This window comes from Neofelis nebulosa, chromosome 12, assembly GCF_028018385.1.
Source record: "Neofelis nebulosa isolate mNeoNeb1 chromosome 12, mNeoNeb1.pri, whole genome shotgun sequence".
In the NCBI taxonomy this organism is placed as follows: domain Eukaryota; kingdom Metazoa; phylum Chordata; class Mammalia; order Carnivora; family Felidae; genus Neofelis; species Neofelis nebulosa.
The window spans coordinates 8,709,493-8,733,012 of record NC_080793.1 but is presented as its reverse complement, the minus strand read 5'-3'; the positions used below and the strand labels follow the sequence as shown (position 1 = coordinate 8,733,012).

The 23,520-nt window shown below is 48.3% G+C and overlaps 1 protein-coding gene across 6 annotated transcripts in view; it reads left to right on the top strand.

The window, feature by feature from the left end:
- The window catches only part of GARNL3 (GTPase activating Rap/RanGAP domain like 3), a 153,319-nt gene that overhangs the window by 115,283 nt on the left and 14,516 nt on the right, over positions 1-23,520 (top strand). For all 6 annotated transcript variants that reach the window (XM_058694069.1, XM_058694068.1, XM_058694067.1 and 3 more), the window contains 9 exons: positions 148-254; positions 3,028-3,143; positions 4,981-5,085; positions 6,111-6,185; positions 9,532-9,643; positions 14,190-14,288; positions 14,639-14,755; positions 15,521-15,696; positions 17,171-17,329. In XM_058694069.1, coding sequence (XP_058550052.1) covers positions 148-254; positions 3,028-3,143; positions 4,981-5,085; positions 6,111-6,185; positions 9,532-9,643; positions 14,190-14,288; positions 14,639-14,755; positions 15,521-15,696; positions 17,171-17,329 — 1,066 coding nt within the window. The remainder of the gene's footprint in view (positions 1-147; positions 255-3,027; positions 3,144-4,980; positions 5,086-6,110; positions 6,186-9,531; positions 9,644-14,189; positions 14,289-14,638; positions 14,756-15,520; positions 15,697-17,170; positions 17,330-23,520) is intronic.

The window sequence follows — 23,520 nt, the reverse complement described above, 5'->3', positions numbered from 1 at the left end:
GAGGCTCTGGCAGCCCAGAGAAGGCATGCCTCCCGGGGAATGAATACTCTTAACATATCACGTAGGCAACTGTACAAAAATGTAAGGTCCAGATATTTGGTGATCTTTGAAGAAAAACCTAGTAATTCTGAAATGTTCTCTATGTAGGCTGAAAATATTTTCAGAAGAAAGTGTACCACTCTTTGGCCCCCCCTTGCCATCCCCACCGGTGTTTACAGACCACCAGGAATTCAGGGACTTTTTGCTAGTGAAATGTAAGTCTCTATTTTGAAATTTTTTTGCAACTTGTTCTACATTAGGATACATTCCTTCAGATTCTCCAAGGATGCTGTATAAGAAAATACTGTTATTTAAGCATGGATCCCATCCCACGTTCTGTTAATTCTTCCTGTGAAACATTCAATTTTCTGGTAGTGATACGTAGATCTTCTCCTGTGTCCTACTCTATATCTACCGTCTTGCTCACCTGCCTTGAAGTTTATCTGTACTCACCCACGCACAATACCAGGGAGCCTCAAGTTTGCATTTCTGCCCAGGATTCTGATATGGCCATTTCTCTGGCCGAATCTCCGGCTACATGTGTATCTGTGTCTTTGTTGGAGAGTGGGAAGCAGGTGAGGCAGAGTGGTTATGTGGGTATATACTTAGGGAAAGGGGAGTTGTTAGCGAGTGTGTGTGTGTGTGTGTGTGTGTGTGTGTGCGCGCGCGCATGCGCACGCGCCCATGAGAAAGACAGACCCACAGAGAGAATGTGGATATGATACGTGTAGAACCTGGCCATCCAGTCTTCACTAGCTGGTGAGCATACATTTTAGCTCCACCGATAATTCTCAAACACCTGACCCTGAGCCCCCCATCTTCTGAACCCCAAGAGCTCGCTTCCTCCCTCCCCGGAATAGCCTGGTTATTATAGCTGTAAGTCCGGCTCGCAGGCTGCATCCAGAAGAACACGCCCAGTGCTGCCAGATATTCCGAGTTTTAGAAACAAGCCAAAAATCTGAAGTGGTGTGTGAAATTGCCTGAATCTTACAATGGGGGTCCACGTGTTTCAAGTCCAGAGGATCAGGTAGAGAGCAAGAAACAGACCTGAAGCAGAGTCAGCAACGGAGAATAGGTTTAGCAGCTAGAAATGGGGAGCATCTTGGAAGCCAGGGCTCAGGAGGTAGGCAGTGTTTACAGAGCGTCTGCAGCAGGGACAGGGCCGCTGCAGGCATGGAGCCCTTGAACCATGATTAGAGATGATTCAGGAGCCTAAGAACCCAGCTTATTGGTATATCTGCTGATTTCAATGGAGTCAGTCAACAGAGTGACTTTGAGCAGCACCCTTGGATGCTTGGGTAGAATGAGGCAAAGGCCTCAGTTGATCTATAGTTGAAAACATGCACAGTCGATCTAGTGGAAAACGTGGCAGTCGATCTGTGGGCTGTGAAGAGAGTCGTTGAAGGAATGGAGCATGGAGCCAGGAAGGACCAGGAGGGATTGATGGACTGAGAGAAAAGGTACAAGCCAGGGGAGCCAAAGTCTTTTTGAATTCCAGACTGGATGTTAACAGGAGAGAGGAAGAAGGCCAGGCAGGAAACTCCAAGATCACAAGAAATGGCGTTTCAACAGGATTTTTAATCTTTTCCCTTTATTTGGCTGAAACAGGTCATTTAAAATGGATTTTTTTTTTTCTGGGGCACTAAGGAAATAATATCCTCAAACAAAAAATTTCCAGTCACAGAATTAAGAGAAAATAATGGGTGTGCCTTAAATGCATTCAGTTTAATTTCCTTAAGAGGTATCTTACCACAAACAAGCCCAGCTTGTCCCCAGCACTCAGATCCTATCCAGGAAATGCCTGGGACCAAGAAGTTCATCTTTCAGTCTTCCTTTGGCACATTATATGAGAAAATTAAGAGTTAACATTTATTCAGTTCGATATGCCTAGTATGGTGCTAACCCTTTATATGTATTATATCATTTAAATTCTTACAAGGATCCTATAAGGAAATACAATTATACCCATTTTACAGGGTAGAAAATTGAGGCCCCCCCCAAGAAGCTAAATAATTTTCTTAAGAATGTAGCAGCACAGGGGCGCCTGGGTGGCGCAGTCGGTTAAGCGTGCGACTTCAGCCAGGTCACGATCTCGCGGTCTGTGAGTTCGAGCCCCGCGTCAGGCTCTGGGCTGATGGCTCGGAGCCTGGAGCCTGCTTCCGATTCTGTGTCTCCCTCTCTCTCTGCCCCTCCCCCGTTCATGCTCTGTCTCTCTCTGTCCCAAAAATAAATAAAAAACGTTGAAAAAAAAATTTTTTTTTTAAAAATAAAAAAAGAATGTAGCAGCACAGCTGGGATTCAAACCCATAACTGTCTGGATTTCAAGCTCCTAACCCCTATTGCACACTTTCTGTTCTGTGGTCTGATGTGGAACTGGACACTCCACTTTCCTGACCCTTAGTGTCTGTAGCCCACTAACCATCAGCTTTTTTTGCCCAGAAGAAACTTCCATTAGGGCAAGAACCCCGGTACTCTGCTTAGGCTGTTGTTATTTTTCCTAACAAAATGTAGCAAATACATATTTAATCCTGTTAAATGGCATCCTGGTGGTTTGGCCCATGTGTTGGATGGGTGTGTAGATGGTTGGGTAGGTAGATGTTTGGGTGGATGGATGGATGAATGGATAGAGTGGGGGGAGGGAGGGAGGGAGGGAGGGAGGGAGGGAGGGAGGGAGGGAGGGAGGGAGGGAGGGAGGAATGCTAGATGGGGGCAGGTTGGGTGTGTACTAGGTCAAGTAATTAGATACACCCTCTGCTCTGGAAGCTTGAAGTCCAACGGGAAAGGTAAGACAGAGATACCTATGAACTATGGGTTTGGATAGAAAAATTTAGAGAGTTAAACATTCTTCCATGAAGGAAGGGTAGTGCCAGTGGTAATACCAGTATTTGGAAAGTGGGTGGCATTCACTGTAAAGAGTTTCCTTGAGAAGGACATTCTTCAATAGCATGTTAGTATTCGTAACTCCCTTTATAATTTGATTTATTTTAGTAATTAATGGTGAAAAAGCCACTTTGGAAACCCCAACATTTGCCCAGAAACGTCGACGTACTCTGGATATGTTGATTCGATCTTTATACCAGGATTTGATGCCAGATTTACATAAGGTAACCCTGGGTCCGTGGTCCTCTTTCCTTCTCATGGGTTTGGGTTAAGAACACCAGTCCTAGCAATGAGTCCTGGTTAGAAAAACACAGGAGTTGCCTTGATCCTTGCTGTTAACACCGGACTGTGGCCACCATGGCCAACATTGGTTCTCTCGTTGTTACCACAAGAAAGAGTGTGGAATGTCCATATACAGGAACGTGGTTTTCAGAAACCACAGACCTGTGGGAATGGAGGTGCAGACTGGGGGCATGAGTGTCAATCCATAATCCCTGGAGCATTCGAGAGTGCTTCTTGGGGGTGCCTGTCCTTGGTGGTACTATTCAACATTACCAGTGACATAGAGCTGATGGATAGGCAAAAGTAGGGATTTGGGAGAGACACTGGGAGCTTTTGAAGGTTTTCCGGAGATTTACCGGCCAGCCCCGTATTCAGGCACTGAAACAAGTATTTACATTTACTGCAGATTCACTTTGTGCCAGGCACTTCCTGGGCTGAAGGTATCTCCACATTGATGGGACCCAGTGCCTCGCCCGGGGCCTCCAGGGCCCCTCGGGCTCTTTAGAATCCTCCAGACTCAGTGTGAGATCACCAGACGCACAGGCCCATTGATGCAGAGTACAAGTAGTGCTACTTAGAAGTATTCCCCGCCTTTAACAAGAGATCCCAGAACAAGTGGGAAGACTCCCCTAGATTCCTTGCGTTCATAAACTCCAGCAAAAGGAACCACCAGTGATGTGCGTAAATACGTGCGGCATCAGTTTCAGGTGCTTACATGGGGAGATGAAGAATATCCAAATGAGCCGGTGCTCAGGTGATCCTTTCCCTTCAGCACAGGGACCACCACCATTTTATGGGTACTTCTTGACTTCCGGCTGGCCAGTACATCCTAACTACTTGCAGGAATCGGTCTAGACCAGCCCCAAGTGCTAAAGAGCAAGCCAGGCTCACTAATCCGTCCATTCCCTTTTTTCCCTAAGGTCAGGGAGGGGTGCAGAGAGGGTATCGAGATGAAGACATGAGGCCCCTCAGGTCCCAGCTGAAGCATGGCCTTCCCCAACGCCCGGTGAAGCCAAGTCCCCATATTAGGCACTCTCACATTCTGTGTATTTCCCCTCCGTAGGCATTCTCCCGTGTGCCAGTCATGACATCCATTCCTTAATCTGTCTCCCCCATTAGACTGTGCTCTGCAAGGACAGACTGTGTATCACCATCCTCCACCCACCCCGCCACCGCACATCTGGCAGAGTGGTGGGTGATCAGTCAGCGCTTGCTGATTGAATGAGTGTGCCCATTCTCTGACTGTGCACTGGAAGAGAACTGACATTTACTGTGTGTGCGCCCAAGCCCTGTGCTAAGCACCTTACACGCACTTCCTCACGTGGTCTTCATAACACGCCTCGGAGACAGGTATTAGCCACACAAAGACACCAAGAGCCATAAATTAACTCACTTGCCCAAAGTCACCGAGAGAGTTACAGTCACACGACTCCAAGGGGCGCCATTCACGCAGAATTCAGTACGCCTTGTGCGGGGGGCGGTGGGGGAAGGGGTGCCGCTCTCTGAGAAGGCATCCCCGGAGCCGTGCAACGTGGTGACTCCGTCACCTGGTAGGAAGTTAGTAAGCCCTGGAGCGACTGGCTCTCCACCTGTTGGCCTTTGACCCCTAGCATCTAGCACAGACCCTGGCACACGAGCCGTGCCCCACGAATGCTTATTGCGTCAACGGATACAGAGGTTGAAATAGCATTTGGACAAATAGGTTTGTGCGTTAGGAGAAGCCGAAGGATGGGACTTGACAACCATCTTTGGAATCCGTGACTTCTTTTTCTTTTTTAGAACATGCTTAACAGACGATCTTTTAGTGACGTCTTACCAGAATCGCCCAAGTCCGCACGGAAGAAAGAGGAGGCCCGCCAGGCAGAGTTTGTTAGAATAGGGCAGGTGGGTTTTATTCTGAAACCTCTTTGGCAAGATTTGCAGTTGTGAGTCCCATCCACATCAGCTGGCCCGCCTGCAAAGAATTTCATGTCTTTGTACTCCTGTGGGAGCTCTGCAGTTTCTTTTAGGATTACTGTGGAAACCACGAGTGAGCTTTTTGATAACCACGTAGGCGTAGCTCTGTGGGGGTGGGGGGAGCAAAGCTTTCTGCGGAAGAGTGAGTACCACTGTCTCGAAGCAGGGAGTCACAAGGCCCAGGCTGAGCTCCCTCTTGTCAAAGGAGCATGTACGATTTGCCTACCTCCTGGGCATTTCTGAAGAGTGAGGAGCCACTGTGGGAAAAGCACCTTGAACTTCTCCCTGGCAGGAGTAAGCACAGAGCAGTGGTGTCCTCATGGACCCGAATTCCCACCCCGCTGCTTGGAAGCAATCCTCAGAATTTGGTGGCTCACTGTTAGCATCTGATTCCAGATTGTGGAGGAAATCGTTCCCCCTTTGCCTCACTCCCACATGACATTAGTATGTCTCAGTTCTGGGAGGTGACACAGCTTTCTGCCTTGATCTCTTGTCAACACAGAGAAGGAGAGTGGCCAGCTGCAGCTAAGGTTCAGACCCAGAGGAGAGAACCAAGCAGAATCAAGTGACCCTGGAAAGCTAAGAGGCCAAAGTAACTGCACCAAACAGGTGCTCTGTGACAGGGGCGCCCCGACTCTGCTCTCAGAGATTCTGATTCATCAAGCTTGAGGAGGGGTCAGTCTCCCAGTGTGGCAATCCCTGCACTGAGACACTGATTAATTGAAATGACAGGATGGCCTCTGGGTCATTGGGGGCTGGGACGTTGTCGTTAGGGCTTCACCATATTCAGCTGGCTGCATGCCGTGTCTTCAGTGATAGGGCAGTGTGGGAACCTGACACTTTAGTCTGAAATTACTCCTGTCTTATTAAACATTTTTCAAATCACAAGTGTTGAACCTACTGTTCCATTACTGCTTGCTAACAAACTTTAAAAGAGGTCTCTGTCCTGTAAGGCACTAAAACTGAAATCCATTGTGAGAGGGGACGCTCCGTCAAGCTTGGTGGCTTCGGGGATCTGTAAAAAAGAGGTGAGTTGATGATACTCTCCAGTTAGCCTGTGAATGTCCTTTGTCATCAGGGAAGCTGTTGCAATTCTTAGAGATGTGTGGGACAGGAGGGAGAGGAGCTTGTCTGTTGCAGGGCCCTCAGGGGAAACCCCACATAAAATTGAGGAACAGTAAGTGAGAGTCCCCAATTTCCAGAGCGTGTGTGTGCCTTTGCGTGCTTAAATGGAGGAGAGCTGGTGGACCAGGCCTGGTCAGGCAGACAGGGCTGAGCAGTGCTCCTCAAGCCTTGTGTGTGTGCAGACCGCCTGGACATAGTGACCGAATGCATGTCCCATTCAAGAGCTCTGGGGAGGAGTCAGGATTCTGCATTTATAACAAGCTCTCGTGGGGTGCCTGGACACACTCAAAGCAAAGCTCTAGGGCCATGTTTCCCAAGCTTCTGTGTATACTAGAATCACCTCCAGAGTGTCTGGGGTGAGCCCTGAGAATTTGCATTTCTAACAAGTTCCCAGGAGATACTAATGCTTGTTGGTCGAGGACCACAGTTGAGAAACGGCTGCTTAATCTATAGTTCATTCAGCCACCCCAGAAATTCTGTGGCCTCTGTATCTACTTCTTACTTCCACTTTCCTTTGGCGGGGTGGAGGGAGGGTGGGTAAGGAAACTAGGGTGGTAATCAAAAAGAGAAGAGAAAACAATAAAATTGCATATAAACTTGCATGATTTTGTATTGTAAAACCATTCCCGATGTACTTAATTATGTCCGTGTTCCAAGTATGTAACAGATAGTTAAATGGGACAAATCCACGGACAGAGCATCACTAGAGAAGTGTCCATTATAAAAGCAGAAGAATTACGAATGCATTTACTTTAGTGATGAAGCTATAAATGATTTGCATCTGAATTGCAGACCCAACACACTATCAAGTCTGGTTTCAGGGAAATGATGGGCTCAAAATACAAGTGATGCTGGAAAACCACAACCAACTTAAGGCCAGATTGATGGCAAAGCATCTTTTCCAAAGGTTGCCCAAACTCCCACGATCGGCTTGCTTGTGTGAATGGTAGAATTCTCAATGTTGCCAAGAGCTGTATAAATACCAAATTCCAGCAGGATTTAGTAACCTCCTCGATAAGAAGTTCTGAGGCATACATAAAACTGAAAGGCTGTGGAAAGGTAACTTGTTCACCAGTGAACAGCAAAGAAAGAGCTTCCAGTTTTTCCATCAGTGCATAACCTACCAGTTGGCCGCAGGCCTTCGTTGGAGAAACAGGGCCCCAGAGGCCCTCATGGACTTCTGTGCAGTCGGCTCTGTGGAGGCCAGAGTCCCTCATGCTGCTCCCAAGAGTGTTTTATTTCCAAAGAGGAGGCTTTGTCAACTCTCCTAAGGCATCTGTCATTTCATGAGCTGTGTTAATATTCCTAGAGGGACCGGCAAGGAGTCCTGCCCTTGGGCAGGAAGACCTGAAGGCCTCATTCTCTCCCCACAGAGTCTGCACCACGCCCCTCACGTGGCAGAAGGGAGTCCGGTGCGATGGCAAATGCCATCAGTCCTCAGAGCAGAGCCTCTATGGGACCGGGTCTGAGTTCTTATCGCTGACACTTCATACATGACATCCTCAAGCAACTTTGAGTCCCCAGCCCCTTTGAGAACCCATGAAATCAGTGGACACCCTCCCCCACACTCTAGTTCATTAAAATGTGCGAATGGCACGTGTACACAACATCTCGAATATAATTCCAGGGTTTCACAGACCTCCTTAAGCTCTTGATGGATTCCCTAGGAGCCTTAGATCTCCTGGGTTTAGAACCCCTGTTCTGCATAAATGTTCCAAATTTGTGTCCTCCACTCGGAGAAAGTTTTGTTATTAAGAGTTGTTTTTCGGTCTTAGTGTTGCCTAACGTTCAGATGTCAGTGGCTGCCGCTAGCTGACATTTATGACGTCTTTGCTTTTTCGTGGCCTCCTGTTCTAAGCCACAAAGTCAGAATTTCCAATCATCTTCTTAAGGGAAATGCCATTCCAATTAATGGCCCGAACTGGTGTGGCCCTTTCCAGGTTGTAAAATGTCGTCACATTCTTTGTGTGATCTTCCCAGAACAGCCTAAGCCTCATTTTGGCAATTAGAAGATTCACTTTGAGGCTTGTGAGTTTCTTAAAGGGAGAGCACATTTTTCGCAGCGTGGTAATATACACAGTATATTATGTGTATACCAAATAATGCCTTTGAAGGCGACCTCACAGCCCCCACTTCTACATTCAGTACGCCAACGTGTGTTCACCCAGTGCGTACAGACACGCCCCCGTGTGCATACACCGGGTCTTACACCGTCCCCAGGTGGCACGTCTAATTGAGAGTAAAAGTGAACATGTCACACTTTAACTTGTCCCTGAGAATCTCCAAAAACATCTTTGTCCTTTGAGGCTAAGCCACGTGCTTTGGAGGGAAGCTAATGGTTCTGTTGAAAATGTCCCTAATTCTGGTGTAACTAAGGACCCACTGAATGGTGCCTGCCGGCCCCAGGCGTCCCCACTCAGCTCTGGGGCAGCAGTGAGGGAGGCTAACTCTGGTGCCTGAACCGAGCGTGAGACTAAGGGGAAGAGTTTACAAGGTATGAATACGTCACGTGGGGGAGCATGAATACGTTTGTCGGCAGCACTTTCCAGATTCTTACAAACAGGTGTTATTATTATTTTTTTTTAAGATTCTCTAGCCTTAAGTGGGTCAGTAAGCATTTTCATGTTCAGACAATGTCAACTTCTTGCATCGTGTATGACTTCATAATTTTATCAAAGCAGCAACACAGGAATCAGGCTTTTTTTGTGTGGAGGCTATATGGATCTTCCTTTTATGAAGACCTAATGTGAATTCTCCAAACAAATAGGCAGCAGTTGGTCCAAGTTCAAGTACTAAAGAAAAATGTGTGCTTACAAGACGTTACCAATGCTCCGATTGGCCCCGAGGAGCATTATTACATATAGAGGCAGATCATGGTGCCAGAAATTTGTGACTTCCCTCTTTTCCTACTGCATATGTATTTGAAAGGAGACCTTTCTTCCCAAGAAAGGTAACTGAGGGGCGCCTGGCTGGCTCAGTCAGTACAGCGTGTGACTCTTGATGTCAGGGTTGTGAGTTCAAGCCCCACGTTGGGTGTAGAGACTCCTTAAAAATAAAATCTTTAAGAGAGAGAGAGAGAGAGAGAGAGAGAGAGAGAGAAAGGTAACTGAGTCCAGGGCCCACTCAGCTCCCAGAGTTTGGGGATACGTGGGTCGCTGTTGCAGACGGTGTACTGTACCTTTCCATCTGAGGGGCCGTGGTGTATTCTTTCCGGTGCGCTTATTCTCCGATGCTTTTGTCACCTCGCAGCCTTGGGAGCCCCAGTGTTTCTGCAGTAATTTCCCTCACGAAGCCGTGTGTGCGGATCCCTGGGGCCAGGCCTTGCTGGTTTCCACTGATGCTGGCGTCTTGCTAGTGGATGGTTAGTGAGTAGCTGTCCTTCAAATGTCTTTCTTTGTGTAATTTGTAGTACTTCTAAGATGGGTGACCGCCAGCCAACTCCCTGCAGATAAACACATCATCCTCAGTGAGGTTAGCCAGGTTTCCTTTCCTTACAAAATTAACCCCTTCTTTTCAGGACAAGCAGAGGGAATATATTCTGAACAAGCGAGCCAGAGGGTGAGTCGTGCATGACAGGTTTATCCCTTCCCCAAATCTCCTTAGTCTGTGGACATCAAATGACCCACAAAAGGAATCTCCTTTTTGGTCATTACTTATCATGATTCCACCATTTTACCTTAAATCAACAAGGACACCGTTGGTATTTCAAGCTCCTACCTCAGGGACATGCCCTCTATCAGAGCTCTTTTTTTTTTTTTTTTTCAAGGTTTCTGATTCAAAAAGTACTTGGTGTCCAAAACAAATAATAAGAATCTTAGATAACCCATTTAGGATGGATATAGACACAGATTATGACAGGAAGACACATATCAACTTAATACAAAACCAAACTTTCTGACCACCAGGTGGATCACTGTGCCTGGGGAGGTGGTCATTTCCCTGTCAGCACAGATCGGCTGCCCGTGGGACATGTCCTTGGGGAGGATGCTGTGGAGAGAGTTCACCTTCTGATGGGGATTTCATTTAGACTCCAATACTGTGCGAGCCCTTCCAACAGGAAGCCCCTTTGGATTTTTCCAGACTCCCAGTGAATGTTAAAGGGGCTAAACGCTGGTAGCAAGCCGTCTCCTGGGGCTTCAGAGGGAGCCATGGGCACAGAGTCTGTCTTCCAAGGACACGTCCTCCACAGCACAGAAACAGACCACCCAGTCTCCGTTTCCATACTGATGTTTTATGAGATTCGGAAAGCCAACACTGAGAGATGCCTAAAACAACAGTGTCTCCACAGCCCTAGCCACGACCTTCTTCATTCCCTCCTCAGACGCTGTCAGCAGGTTTCCCAAGTGCCTGCTCTGTGCCAGGCCCTGTGCTAGGTGCCTTCTGTGGGAAGACAGGAGAGGCGGACCAGTCTTCATAATAGATTTATTTCTGACTTCATCTGTCACTTTTGATGCATATTTCAGTTGTGTGTCCATAACGTCATTATTTAAGTATGTGTGTGTATAACTATATAAACGTATATATAACTAATTTACTAAAAGGCAGATGATCTAAAATTTGTAAGCTGAGAATTGAAATTAAATATTTAATTTAGAAACTGCAAAACTGTTAGAGAATCTTTGTGATCTGGAAGAAAACTTAACCTCTGTGGGCTTCAGTTTTCTCTGAAGTGGGGGGAGTTTTTTAAGCAGCTGAAAACTAGTTTACAATAATGAAAACTGATGAAATAAAATGGGAAAGATGATCATAACAGGAAGGGATTGTGGACATTAGATTACCTACGTTAAATGTTTAGAGCAGTGTCGGGCACAGAGTTGTAATTTAGGAAACAGCAGCTATTATCTTTACGGTATCCCTCTGAACGTGCTAAAAGGTAACAAAATCCATAGGTTTTGCCAAAAGTGCAACCAAATAAAATAATTTAAAAAAAAAAAACAAACCAGTAACACACTATAGACGTTTAGTCTCATCTCTTAATTTTATAGATGAAAAAACTAAAGAAATGGTGTGACTTGCCCAAGATCACACAGCTGGTTAGCGGCACGTCCGGAACTGGAAGCCAGAGGTGGTTCCTAGTCCAGCGCTGTTCCCACTAAACCAACTACATTTTATTAGAATCAAATTAAACTCTACCAATGTTATTGTCTTTACCTTAACACAGATTTCCAAAAAAAAAAAAAAAAAAAAAAACATAGTCCCACGCAAATAATTATGTTCTGATCGAAAGAGTATTACATTCTACTTTTTGGTTGTTTTTAGGAACGAGAAAACACGCTTTACAGTGACTATTTGCAAGGCTTGCCTAAAAACTGTTCGAGTTCTCTGCTTCTGGTTTTTTTATTAAATGTCAAATCCAAATGAAGATCACCACGTCCCCTTCTGCAATTTTCGGCCTTATGGATCCAAAATTTCTTGGAGGTGTCAGATACAAGGATCCTGGTGATGTGCCAGGCAATTCTTTTCTTCCACCTTGAGGGAAGTTGTCTGCCGCACATGCAGCCACATACACCCACGAGCTTGGATTTATTCCTCAGATTATTGTTTTCATTTCCTGGGTGTGCAGCACCGCTAGCCCTGTTTGCTTTTGTTAAGGAGAGAATAACCCTCCAGGCTTCCTTTGTATTCCTCATTGTGCTCTGAAGTCCTCATCCTCTTGGTATTTCTTTGTTTACCTTTTTCTTGTCGATACTTAATCATGTTATGAGTTGTTTCCGTGAAGCCGAATCTCTCCATCTCCTTTCAGGCCAGGTTCCACTCTGTCCCATTAGTGGCTGCTTAATTTCATTAGACCCACCCCCTTGAGAGTCTGCTTCTTTCAAGGTCGTTATTAAAACTCAAAAGATCCTTTGTATTCTAAATGCAGCAAAAGCTACTTTAAAGGCAGACTACACCCTGATTAACTATGCTGCTCCCATTTGTTTTGGGGTTGCAGTAATAGAAAAAGCCAGCTCTAAAAGATCATTTCTTCATAAAGAGATTCCAAGAAGGAGAACATGGCAGTGAAACAGCCATTAAAGCCACGCGTCACTTTCTCATATCCCTGCTTCCTCCTTCCTGTGCTGTGTATAAACCTATTCAGCCACCTGTAGAAGAGTTGATGGAGAATAAATGCCAACTCACGCTGTAGAGAGGTGGGCTGCTACATGGTGTCCCTCTGTCTTAAATGTCAAATGAAGTGCTTCTGTCATGTATGAATTCCTGACAGTCCCCTAACCCTAACCTTGTGTGATGGCACCATCAATCCATAGGGCTGCGGTGCTGCCTCTAGGCTAAGAGTATGGGCTTTGTCCCTATACAGACTGGGGCTCCACATGTTCAAGACGTGACCCTGGACAAGTCACTAGCACCCCTGAGCCTCAGGTCCTCGTCTGTTAAGTGGGAGTATTAGAAGTGGCTACCTAAGCGGGTCCTTGGGGCATTTCAGTTAAAGAACGTGCGAAACACCGCATCGAGGCCTGGCATTAAGGAAGCCCTGTGTGTATGTCAGCTGCCACTCACAGAAGGAAACGACCGTGGTCGCTTAGTCGGGTGTGAAGATGGGTACTGGCACGATCATCCCATGTTTTGGAAATTCACGTCTGCCGCCAGCAGAAACACAAAGAGCCTGAGATTCAGTTACTTCTGTAGAGGAAGAGGGTACAGGAGGGTAGGAAAGCCACCGGATGGGCTGTCACAGAATTTACATTCGATGCGGTAATTTAGGGGAGCTAGAGCAAGCCCTCTGTCTAATAAAAGCTTAGCAGGTTCTGAGCTCTGACAAATCCAGAGCCCCCACCGGCCTGCGGCCTGCGGGAGCGGGAGAGCCCTCCCTTGTGAGGCAGTTATTAACCCTGTCCTGACAACAAAAATCTGTTCTCTCCTGGGCACCATCCAGGGATGAACCCCCACCCAACCAGACAGATTTCTAGAAGAGCCAAGACCCTCAGGGCCCCACGCACCTCAGTTGTAACCAAAGAAACAAACCCAGACCCACAGCCACAAGGAACACTTGAAGACCCAAATGTCAGACAAAGCACAGATTAAGAAGAAGCCCCTTATCCTGCCTAAAATGTTCCACCATCCCAGAACCTCTTTGCCTTGTGCCGATTCTACATCAAACTCAAAACAGACCCTTTGCTTATGAAAGAGTCTTAGTATTTTTTGTAGCCCTCTGTGTCCTAGGGACCCTCAGGAACAAAGTAATTGCTAGCAGTTTAAGTCCCCCCTAAGTAAGTTTAAAAACAAATCCTAAGTATCATTGCAGTCTCTGATCAGCCATTCACCTGACGTCTTCCTGAACATTTCCATTGCAATTAGTTTTTTCCTGTCATTTCAGCAACTTCATTGACATTTCTCTCTTATTTTTGTCTAAGAAGGAGATTTCATATTCCTCTACGGAGAAATACTGAAAATTTATAGGTAAACTCCTGTGGGTAGAGACACAGGCATGGAATAGGGTGTGTCTGTATTTGCTTTAAATACAAAAGGAAATTTTAGTTTTGGTTGAATTTTGGTTTTAGACAAAATCATCTAAGAAGTGACGCAATTTCAAACATTACATAAAAATAAGATAATACTTAATGGCTGAGCTTTTTATTGTACTTTTTTTAACTTGCTGTTCAGTCCTTTGGTACAATGCCAGTAAGAACCGGGATGGAGGGATGCCGATTTTTCTCTGCTGAGTATGGAAGAGAAGAATATAGTTTCTAGGCCCCGCTGTTCTGCTCCCTACATAGAGGAAGGAATGTCAGTCCTTCTCCCTGAGAGCATAGGACTTGAACTTACTGTGTAGACCTTACGAACGCTCCAGAAGCTGACCTTCCTTGCCTAGAGAGAACTGGGGTCCAGAGCCACTCACAGGCATGTATTATAGGTTCTGAACCTGTAGGCTGGGTACAGTGTCAGGGTGACCACGTCTCCTCTTCCAGATGACCTTCCGTCAGTGCCCGTGTTTGACAAGACCCTGCCAGTAAAACAGATACACGTGCTGGAGACCCTGGACCTTTTGATCCTCAGAGCTGACAAAGGTGATGTTCCCCTTCCCGGTAGCGTCCTCTGAGAGGGGGGGAAGCGTGTGGCCCTCGGGGGCCGACCGTGAGGGTCACGAGGGTCCGACTGCATGGGTCACGCCAGCTACTGCTTCACAGGTGCCCGGTGCTCTGGGTCCCCGGGCGGCCCTCTGTTCTCTGAGGAGGGGACGGTGAGGGAGGAGGGTGGTGGGACACATCCTTCAGTGCACGGTTGGGGAAAGCCGGTGTGGGGTTTCTCCCCACTTCTGGAACACCTCGGCTCCTAGTTCTGTGGCGGTAGCTTGCCTGCACCGTCTGCTCTTCCCGTCTTCCCAACAATCTCTTCCTCCACCTTCTCTCTCTCACAGGGAAAGACGCCCGCCTCTTTGTCTTCAGGCTCAGCGCCGTGCACAAGGCCGTCGAGGGCAAACAGGCCGTGAAGGGCAAGTGTGACTGCAGGGACAACAAGCTGGAGAAAACAAAAGGTGACCGGAGTCTTCGTATTTGGGTGCTTTCTGTTCAACGAATTCTTTTTTTTTCCTCAGACTGCCCAGATTTCCCTGGAGATGAAAATGCATGGGAATTTGATTTTATCGGTTTGGTTTTTACTCAGAGACATCACCAAGATCGTATCACTGTTCCTCTGAGAGAAGCCTGAGGGTCAGGCACCTGGGTGGCTCAGTTGGTTAAGCGTCCGACTTTGGCTCAGGTCATGCTCTCATGGCGCAGCCTGTGAGCTTGAGCCCTGCATCGGGCTCTCTCTCTCTCTCAAAAATAAACAAACATTAGAGAGAGAGAGAGAGAGAGGGGCGGGGAGGGGGGGGGGCGGAGAGGGAGAGAGAGAAGCCTGAAAGGTAGAACAACATGTGGACGGTTAGAGGAAAGTCCAGGCCTTGTGTTAGAGGAAAGTTTTGAAGCTAAGGTGAGTTCTGTTCACAGATCTGCAAAGAGAGACTTTGAGCCTCTGGCTCCTGGCACTCTGCTCACATGCCACTTTCATTCATACGGTGCCGTGGGCTCGAAGCTAAGACCACAAACTCTAGGCTACAGGGAATACGACTTGCTTAATTTTCCTGAAACTCAGCCTAACTTGTATCTCACGTCTCCGTCCTGTCTGGTGGTGGGAACATTCTCAGGCATTCTCCCCGAGTTCTGCTTCATTTCCAGGGTTCTTCGGGACCGACACATTGTTGAAGCCCGGGAGCTTCCAGACTCCTGTCTGGTGTCAGCATCGTTTATTTCTCTTCCAGGCTGCCACTTGTATGCCATTAACACTCACCACAGCAGAGAGCTGCGGATCGTTGTCGCCATCCGGAACAAACTGCTCTTGATCACGAGGAAACACAACAAGCCGGGCGGGGTCGCCAGCACCTCACTGCTGTGTCCCCTGCCCGAGTCACCTGTGGAGGAGTTCCAGTACATCAGGGTGGGTCTGCTCTTCACATCTCCTCTCTGGGCACCTGTTGGGATGAGCACTGGGTGTTGTATGGAAACCAATTTGACAAGAAATTTCATATTTAAAAAAAAACAAAAAAACAATAAAGTGGATTGAGGGAGGAGAGGACAATGAGTGGTGGTGGGAGCATTGTTCTAGAAAGGATGTCCCAGAAGCCCTCTCCCAAAGGGATCTCTGCTTTGCCTTTGAGCAGAGATCCAGTGAAATATGGGAGTAGGTGCTGAGCATATCTGGAGAAAGGGGGTTCCAGGCAGAAGGAGCAGCCAGTTAAGGACCGGAGGCCCTGGTCAAGGCACAGTCAAGAGGCCGCAGTGGCTGGAGCCAAGGGAACAAGGCGGGGAAGTCAGAGAGCCTTGAAGGCCGTTGCTAGGATTTTGGTTTCGACTCTGAGGGAGAAGGGGCAGCCATTGGAAGGGCTGAAGCAGCGAAGTGACATGTTTTGAAAAGATTTTGCTGGCTGCTGGACAGAGAAGGGTATGGAGGGAGCCCTGAGCATAAAGGAGGAGACCCTCTAAGAGGCTAACGCAGGATCCTAGCAAGAGACCATAGTGGCTTTGATGGCTGGGAAGGTGGAAGAAGCTGCCCGGCCTGCCTTAGAGGATTTAGGGCTCCGCTGAGGGTGGGACCTTGCGAGAGAAGCCTCCTTGGGGGCCCCGTCCCTTTCCTGCTCTCACTGTCTCTTCCCTTTTTTAAATTGTTGGTACGTTATGTGACCTGTGTCACACATTGGCTACTAAGGCAAACTTCGCCTGTGGATGAGCTGAGCAATTATTTTTGCCAGAATTAAAGCCGCCTGAATTATGCATATCAGTTTCTGCTCACATTCAATTTAAGGATTGAACAGCATAACAGTTAAGTTAAAACAAGTTAAAATCTTGCTCTAATTAGGTGTTAATCTTCTTAATACAGTAATTAGCCATCTTAATGACTGTTCGAGTAGAGCAGGTACATTTATGTGGAGTATCAGCTCTCCTGTGCTCAAATCTTCGTTCTACCACATTTAACTGTGCAAGTGCGGGCAAGTCATGTGACCTTCGAGCGTCACTTTCGTTATCTGTAAAATAGAATAAAGCCTCATCTACTTCATAAGGTTGTTAGGAGGATTCAGGGAGAACAGTGCCTGGCACTGTGTTAAGTGCTCGACAAGGTTAGCCATTATTATTTTCTTATTATTAAATCATAGGACAGGCCTGGACTATCTGAGAGCTAATGTGGACCATACTATTGAATCACTTTTGCCAGTTGTGGGTTTTGAGGACAGGTTTGGTGGGGGGGAGTCTGGTACAGTCCCTGCCCCTCTTTCCCGGTCTCCACCTTCCCTGCCTGGGGAGGGGACCCTCTGCTGCATGGAGGGGGGCAGGCGGGGCCGGGGGGTGGGGGGGAGGGTTGATGAAAATGGCTGCTTTATGTCCTGACCCCTTCTCCATGTCACCATCAACCACAGGAGATCTGTCTGTCCGACTCTCCCGCGGTGATGACCTTAGTAGATGGGCCGACTGAAGAGAGTGACAACCTCATCTGTGTGGCTTACCGACACCAGTTCGATGTGGTGAATGAGAGCACAGGGGAGGCCTTTCGGCTGCACCATGTGGAGGCCAACAGGGTGAGTTGGCAGGTGTAGGGGCAAGTGAAAATCGAAGAAGACCAGGAGTGCTTCCTCTAACCTTGTGGTGCCATCATTAGGATGTCTTTTTTTCTTAATATTATTTTAATGTATATTCATTTTTTTGAGAGAGAGAGACAGAGTGTGAGTGGGGGAGGGGAGAGAGAGAGAGAGAGGGAGACACAGAATCCAAAGCAGGCTCCAGGCTCTGAGCTGTCGGTACAGAACCCGATGCGGGGCTTGAACCCATGAACCGTGAGATCATGACCTGAGCTGGAGTCGGACACCCAACCGACTGAGCCACCCAGGCGCCACCATGATTAAGATGTCTTTAAGATTACATTTATGAGGCCCCTGGGTGGCTCGGTCGGTTAAGCATCCGACTTCAGCTCAGGTCATGATCTCATGGTTCGTGGGTTCGAGCCCCACATCGGGCTCTGTACCGACAGCTCAAGAGCCTGGAGCCTGCTTCGGATTCTCTGTGTGTGTGTGTGTGTGTGTGTGTGTGTGTGTGTGTGTGTGTGTGTGTCTCCGCCCCTCCCCTGCTCACATTCTGTCTCTCACAGTCTCTCATAGATAAATAAACATTAAAAAAAATTTTTCAATTAGGTCTGATTGATCATAGCACTGTCTTGTGATACATTCTGTGGGCACTGCTGTTGCTCAAACTGGTTCAATCTAATCTAACTGCCCCATTCCCTGCTCAGCTTTCCCAAATCTCCCCCTGCCATTCTGTTCTTCCTCATAAAGGAGAAGTGAAGGGTCCAAAAGCTCAACTTGAGTAACTGCACCAACGAGAACCTCTGGCCATTCACACCCCAAGGGCCTTATTCTCTCCGTAGCCCTGCAGACTCACACACAGCTTGGAGACCAGGTGACTAGAGCGGGTCTCCATCCCTGAAAAAGGCCCCCTAGGAAAGGAGGAAGGGACGAGAGTCTGCCCCCAGCCTGAGCTGCACAGTGCGCAGGCATGTCCCAGGTTTGGACAGGATCCAGGCCCCTGTCACGCAGAACAAGACCAGATAACACTGGAGCCACGTGAGGCTTGCGTGGTGCACAGCCAACACTCCGGCTTAGGTACCGAGGACAGGGATGCCGTGGAGTGGGGCGTAGTTCCTGATGAGAACTTCCAGACCCACAGGCTTCCTCCAGCCCTGTTCCGCTAGGTCCAAGAGACTGCAGAATTCTTCCTGATTATGCTTTACAAGAGATAAAAAAAAAAAAAAAAAAAAATACAACTTGCATTAGGGCACTACCCAAATATTCATAAAAATTGCTAATTACGGTATTAAGAAAACTTAACACCAAATGAGAGCAAGATTTTAAGAAATAGAATAATCATGGGGCGCCTGGGTGGCTCAGTTGGTTAATGACTCTTGATTTCAGCTCAGGTCATGATCTCACGGTCTGTGAGTTCGAGCCCCATGTCAGGCTCTGGGCTGACAGCTCGGAGCCTGGAGCCTGCTTCGGATTCTGTGTCTCCCTCGCTCTCTGCCCCTCCCCTGCTCATGCTCTGTCTCTCTCTGTCTCAAAAATAAATAAAAACAATTTAAAAAATAAATAAATAAAATAAAAAGATCAGTGCTCTGACCCCACCCCAAATCAATTAAATCAGAATTTCTGGGTGTGTGGTGTGTGGGAATCAATCCGTTTTAAGTCTTGCCAGATGATGCCAGTATGGACCTAGTAGAACGAGTCTGTCCTGAAACTCTTCCTAATTTAGAGCCAGGAGAGCAGCCCCTCTATCCCAGTACCTGGGAACCAGTAGCCTTTTCCAGCTTCTGAGGAGGGAGGGCCCAACTTGGCTTGAAAAGTTCTTGTCCTTCTTGCTTTTCAAAACCTGTGTGACCAGCTAAAGGACGTAGAAAAATCATGGTCCAGTAGGTCTCTGCACAGTCAGTCCCTTTCCTAGCGACTAGTTTCCTAAGACTTTATGTGCTTTTTCTGCTGGCAATTACTGTTTACTTATATTTAATACCCTGATAATTCATTAGAGTGTTTGTGGATTTTTTTTCCTCTTAAGATTCCTCTTAAGGCTGAGGAAAAATCACATTAAAGGCAGTTTTCTTGGGTGACTCCTGTGTTTTGTTTTTTCTGAAAGGAGGAATAATTCTAAAATGTTCTCTTTTTTTCAATATGCTTTTAAAAACTAAGTCACTGAGTTTTTCCCCTAAAATTAAAAATTTAAAAAAAAAAATTTTTTTAAGCCCTTCCCTCGATCTAAGTGGGTCAATGTCTATGTTCCATCTTCGGGTACATCCCCAGCTGCTGAGTGGTAGCTAAGCAGGTGTGGGTGCTTAGACACAGCGACTCACCTTTGCAAGGGATTTCCTGTCTAATTGGAAAAATAAGCCCTAGGGAAATGACCAAGGTAATGAACAAAGTGTTTACCCATAGCCAGTCAGGAACGGCCTGCAGGAGCAGGGCTAGCTTTTCCCCAGAATGTTCCTGCAGCCCAGACCCCGGTGCTATGGAGGCAGGACAGAGAGAGGCCGACCTCCCCATAGTCACTGGGCATTTCTGGGTCATTCAAGTTACTCACACTGCTGCTCTGTGCACAGTGTAGATTTTCTGGCCTAGTTTCCTGCCTCCACTCCTCTTCTCAGCCAAGCCCATTCGATTCCCATTTCAGCTTTCAGCCCCATCTCAGGAACTAAGAGAACCCTAGGTCAAGAGAGGAAATGTTTAAGAAGCACCAGAGCAGCCATCTGAAAGTCAACATCAAGTTCCTTTTACCAGCAGGCCTATCGTGACCTACTGCCCCGGCTCCAGCAGCCAGCATTGGCCTCTTTCCCAAAGCAAAGGTGTCCTCTAGAAGGGACAGCACACCTGGTAATGAGATCTGGGTCTCTGGCTTAGTTGCTGGGCCTGCGTCCCCATCTTGACCAAATGCCTGGAACCCAGTGGGTCTCAGTTGGGAGCTCACCCCAGAATCACATGGGAAGGCCAGACACTGACCCGACAGTGGTTCCCACTTTCAGCTGGGGCTGGGGATGGTGGGTTGCAGACTTGGCTCGTTTCAAGTCTGTGTTTTGAATTTTCACAACCACCATATGTTACTTTTATCATTTTAAGATGCCAATAAAGTGAAATACTTATTTTTAATCAAATAGAAAATTAAAAGCTAACACCTGTGTCCTACCCTAGACCTACTATATCAGGATCTCTAGAGCAAATATATATATATTTTTTTTTAACTCTCTCTTTTTTTAATGTTTATTTTTGAGGGAGAGAGCTTGTGTGTGTGCACACACGAGCAGGACAGGGGCAGAGAGAGGGAGACAGAGGATCCCAAGCGGGCTCTGTGCTGACGGCCTCGAACTCATGAACCGTGAGATCATGACCTGAGCCAAAGTTGGATGCTTAACTGACTGAGCTGCCCAGGCGCCCCCTAGAATATATTTTTTAAAGCTCTCTAGTTGATTCTGATGTCCTCACCTGGTCAGGAAACAATGCTACGGAGATCGGCTCCCACCAGGCCCTTCCCCCAGGGATACCAACATACATATTGAAGCATAAAATGGGTCTCGCTGTGCTGAGTGTTAACAGAGGTCTGAACAAAATGCTAAGGAGTGCCCAAGGAAGCAATGATCAAGTCCAAGCAGTGGACTGAGTGTCAGCCCCATGCCGGAGCACTTCGTGAACGTCATCTCACAAAATGTGCCCAACAGCCTGTAGGGAATGTGCTGTTCACGTCCCCATTTTTGCAGAAAAGGAAGCTGAGGCTCAGAAAGGAGGAGTCACTGGACCCAAAACTACACAGCTAGTAAGTAGCAGAGACAGGACTTGAACCCAGGCTGTCTGATTCTGACTCTGTGCCCTTAACCCCCAGCCTGCTGTAGCCTCCATAGCCATGTCCCGAGGCACGATGGGAGTAGGCCACAAAGATTTCCTGTATTCAGTCATGCATTCGCTGAGTATCAGTTCTGCTCCTGCCCTGTGCCAGGCCCAGTCTAGGTGCTGAACATCTATAGGCAAGGCCTCTGCTTCACGAAGCTCATGTTCCCCCCGGGGGGAGGGCTCCAATAAACGGACAAATAAGTGAGCATCAGACAGTGACACACGCGATGCACATGATAAAAATAGAGGGGTCTGATAGCAGAAGGGGGATCATCTGGGATTTGACCCCCAAGTCTTTCTGCTCCCAGAGTTGAGCCTCGCGGTCTCCCACCGCCTCTAAAGCACCCACAACTCTTGCTTGTGGCATTTGCCTCGTTGTACCTTGTTTTATGTATTTACACGCTTTTCTGGTTTTTCCTTGAGAGGGGGAACCCTGCCTTATTTTTTTCTGTGTGCTTCATGGCACCTAGTACAGCGCCAGGTGATGACAGACGGAGGGGGCCAGGGTTCCACCGGAGGGAAGCCAGAGCCAAGGCAGAAGCCCTGGCTGAGGGTGGCCAGTGAGGGCTCAGCACAGCGATGTTGGCGACAGCAAAGAGGAGGGCTGCCGGACGGAGAGTCTTCCGGAGGAGCCCCGGGGGCCCTGGGCAGCACAGACTCTGGAAGGGGCGGGAGAGACGAACTGAAGGAGACAGGCCCATATTCCGTCCTGGGGAGCCGGGTCCCAGCCCGGGGCGACAGCAGGCACACAAAAGACGCCTGAGAGACCCTGAAGAGGATGCTGCGGGGCTCTAGGGGATGGGGGTGCCCTGAGACTTTGGGGCTAGCTCTGCTCACACTAAGGTTTAGAAGGTTTAGAAGGAGGTTTAGAAGGAAGGTAGTCACGTATGAGAGAAAGATAATAGTGCTGATTGTGCACTCTCCTCCGCGTCTTGTGGAATTCTCACTACACTCCAGCAAAGGGAGCGTTATCCTTATATACCACTTTCACAGGTGAACACCTAGGGCCAGAGGTTAAGCCATTTGCCACAAGCCACAGAGGCAGTAAGTGGTGTAGGCGGGATTTTATCTCGGGTCCACCTGACCAGTGTCCGTGCTCCCACCCGCTCCCCTGCACCGCCTCCTGCCTCTCGGTGACTTGGACGTGGAATCTGTTGGGTTGAGAACAAGAACGAAAGGCTTAGAAACGTGAGCCAGGGGCTGAGGAGAACAGGTGCCTGAGGTGGGAGGGTTAGGGATTTTGAGCTCAGAGTAAAAGGTGAAGCCATAAAAGAGGAGCGTTTTTCTAAGTGAGGGAAGGGCCTAGATGTGAAGAGGACTCTGAGGTAGGAGAGCGGGCGAGAGGAAGGGAGATGCCAGGGGTCAGAGGCAGTGGAGAGCTGGGCAGAGATGAGCATTGGCCAGACATCTTCGGCTCTGGGAAGAAGGAAATCTTTGTCGAGCCCGGAGAAGGCAGACCCCGATCGCGTGGGGGCCAGACTGCAGGGTGAAGGCAAGTGAGGGAGTAAGAGGACCGGGACACGTACAGAGGGCCAGGGTTTGGAACTCCGGAGGGACCCAGGACATCACCAGGTTGAGCGGTGTTCTCAAACCAGACACGAGGGCCTGGGGAGGCGAGTTTGCCCAGATCTCAGAAGTGGGTCTTCCGGCGCCCGTTCTGTTGCGTCGTGCTGCCTCCCTCCAAGCGCGGGAGAGCCAGAGAATAGAAGCGAAGACCTGCCGCGGTGGTTTCGAGATTGTGACACTCTCCACACTTGGGGCGGTGGGGGCGGGGAGCCTGGCTCAAGTACAGAGCGGTGAGGTAGCGAAGGACCAGAGACCCATTCAAACTTCGGCTGTGGCACTTACTCGCTGACTTCACCTCTCTGAGCCTCATCTTTTTTTTTTTTTAATAAGTTTATTTCTTTATTTTGAGAGAGAGTGTGCATGCAAGCAGGGGAGGGGCAGAGAGAGAGAGAGAGAGAGAGAGAATCCCAAGCAGGCTCCACACTGTCAGCACAGAGCCTGATGCGGGGCTCGATCTCACACGTTGTGAGATCGTGACCTGAGCTGACATCAAGAGTCGGGCGCTCAACCGACTGAGCCTCCCTTTCTTCATCGGTGAAGTGGGAATAACACCGCGCGCTCCCCGGGGCCGATGTGCGAGTGAACTGATTACCCCCGCGAGGAAGCTTGGGGAACCAAGAGCACTACCTAGATAGGAGTTCTGTTAACAGAGAGCCCACCCCCACCCCCCACCGAGCTCCTCAAAGGGCAGAAAAGACAGTGACAAAGTCCCAGTGGAGAAAGGAAGGGGAGGCCGTTCTGAGTGTTGCAATCGTGGCCACCCCAGGTGGAAGTGATCCCACGGA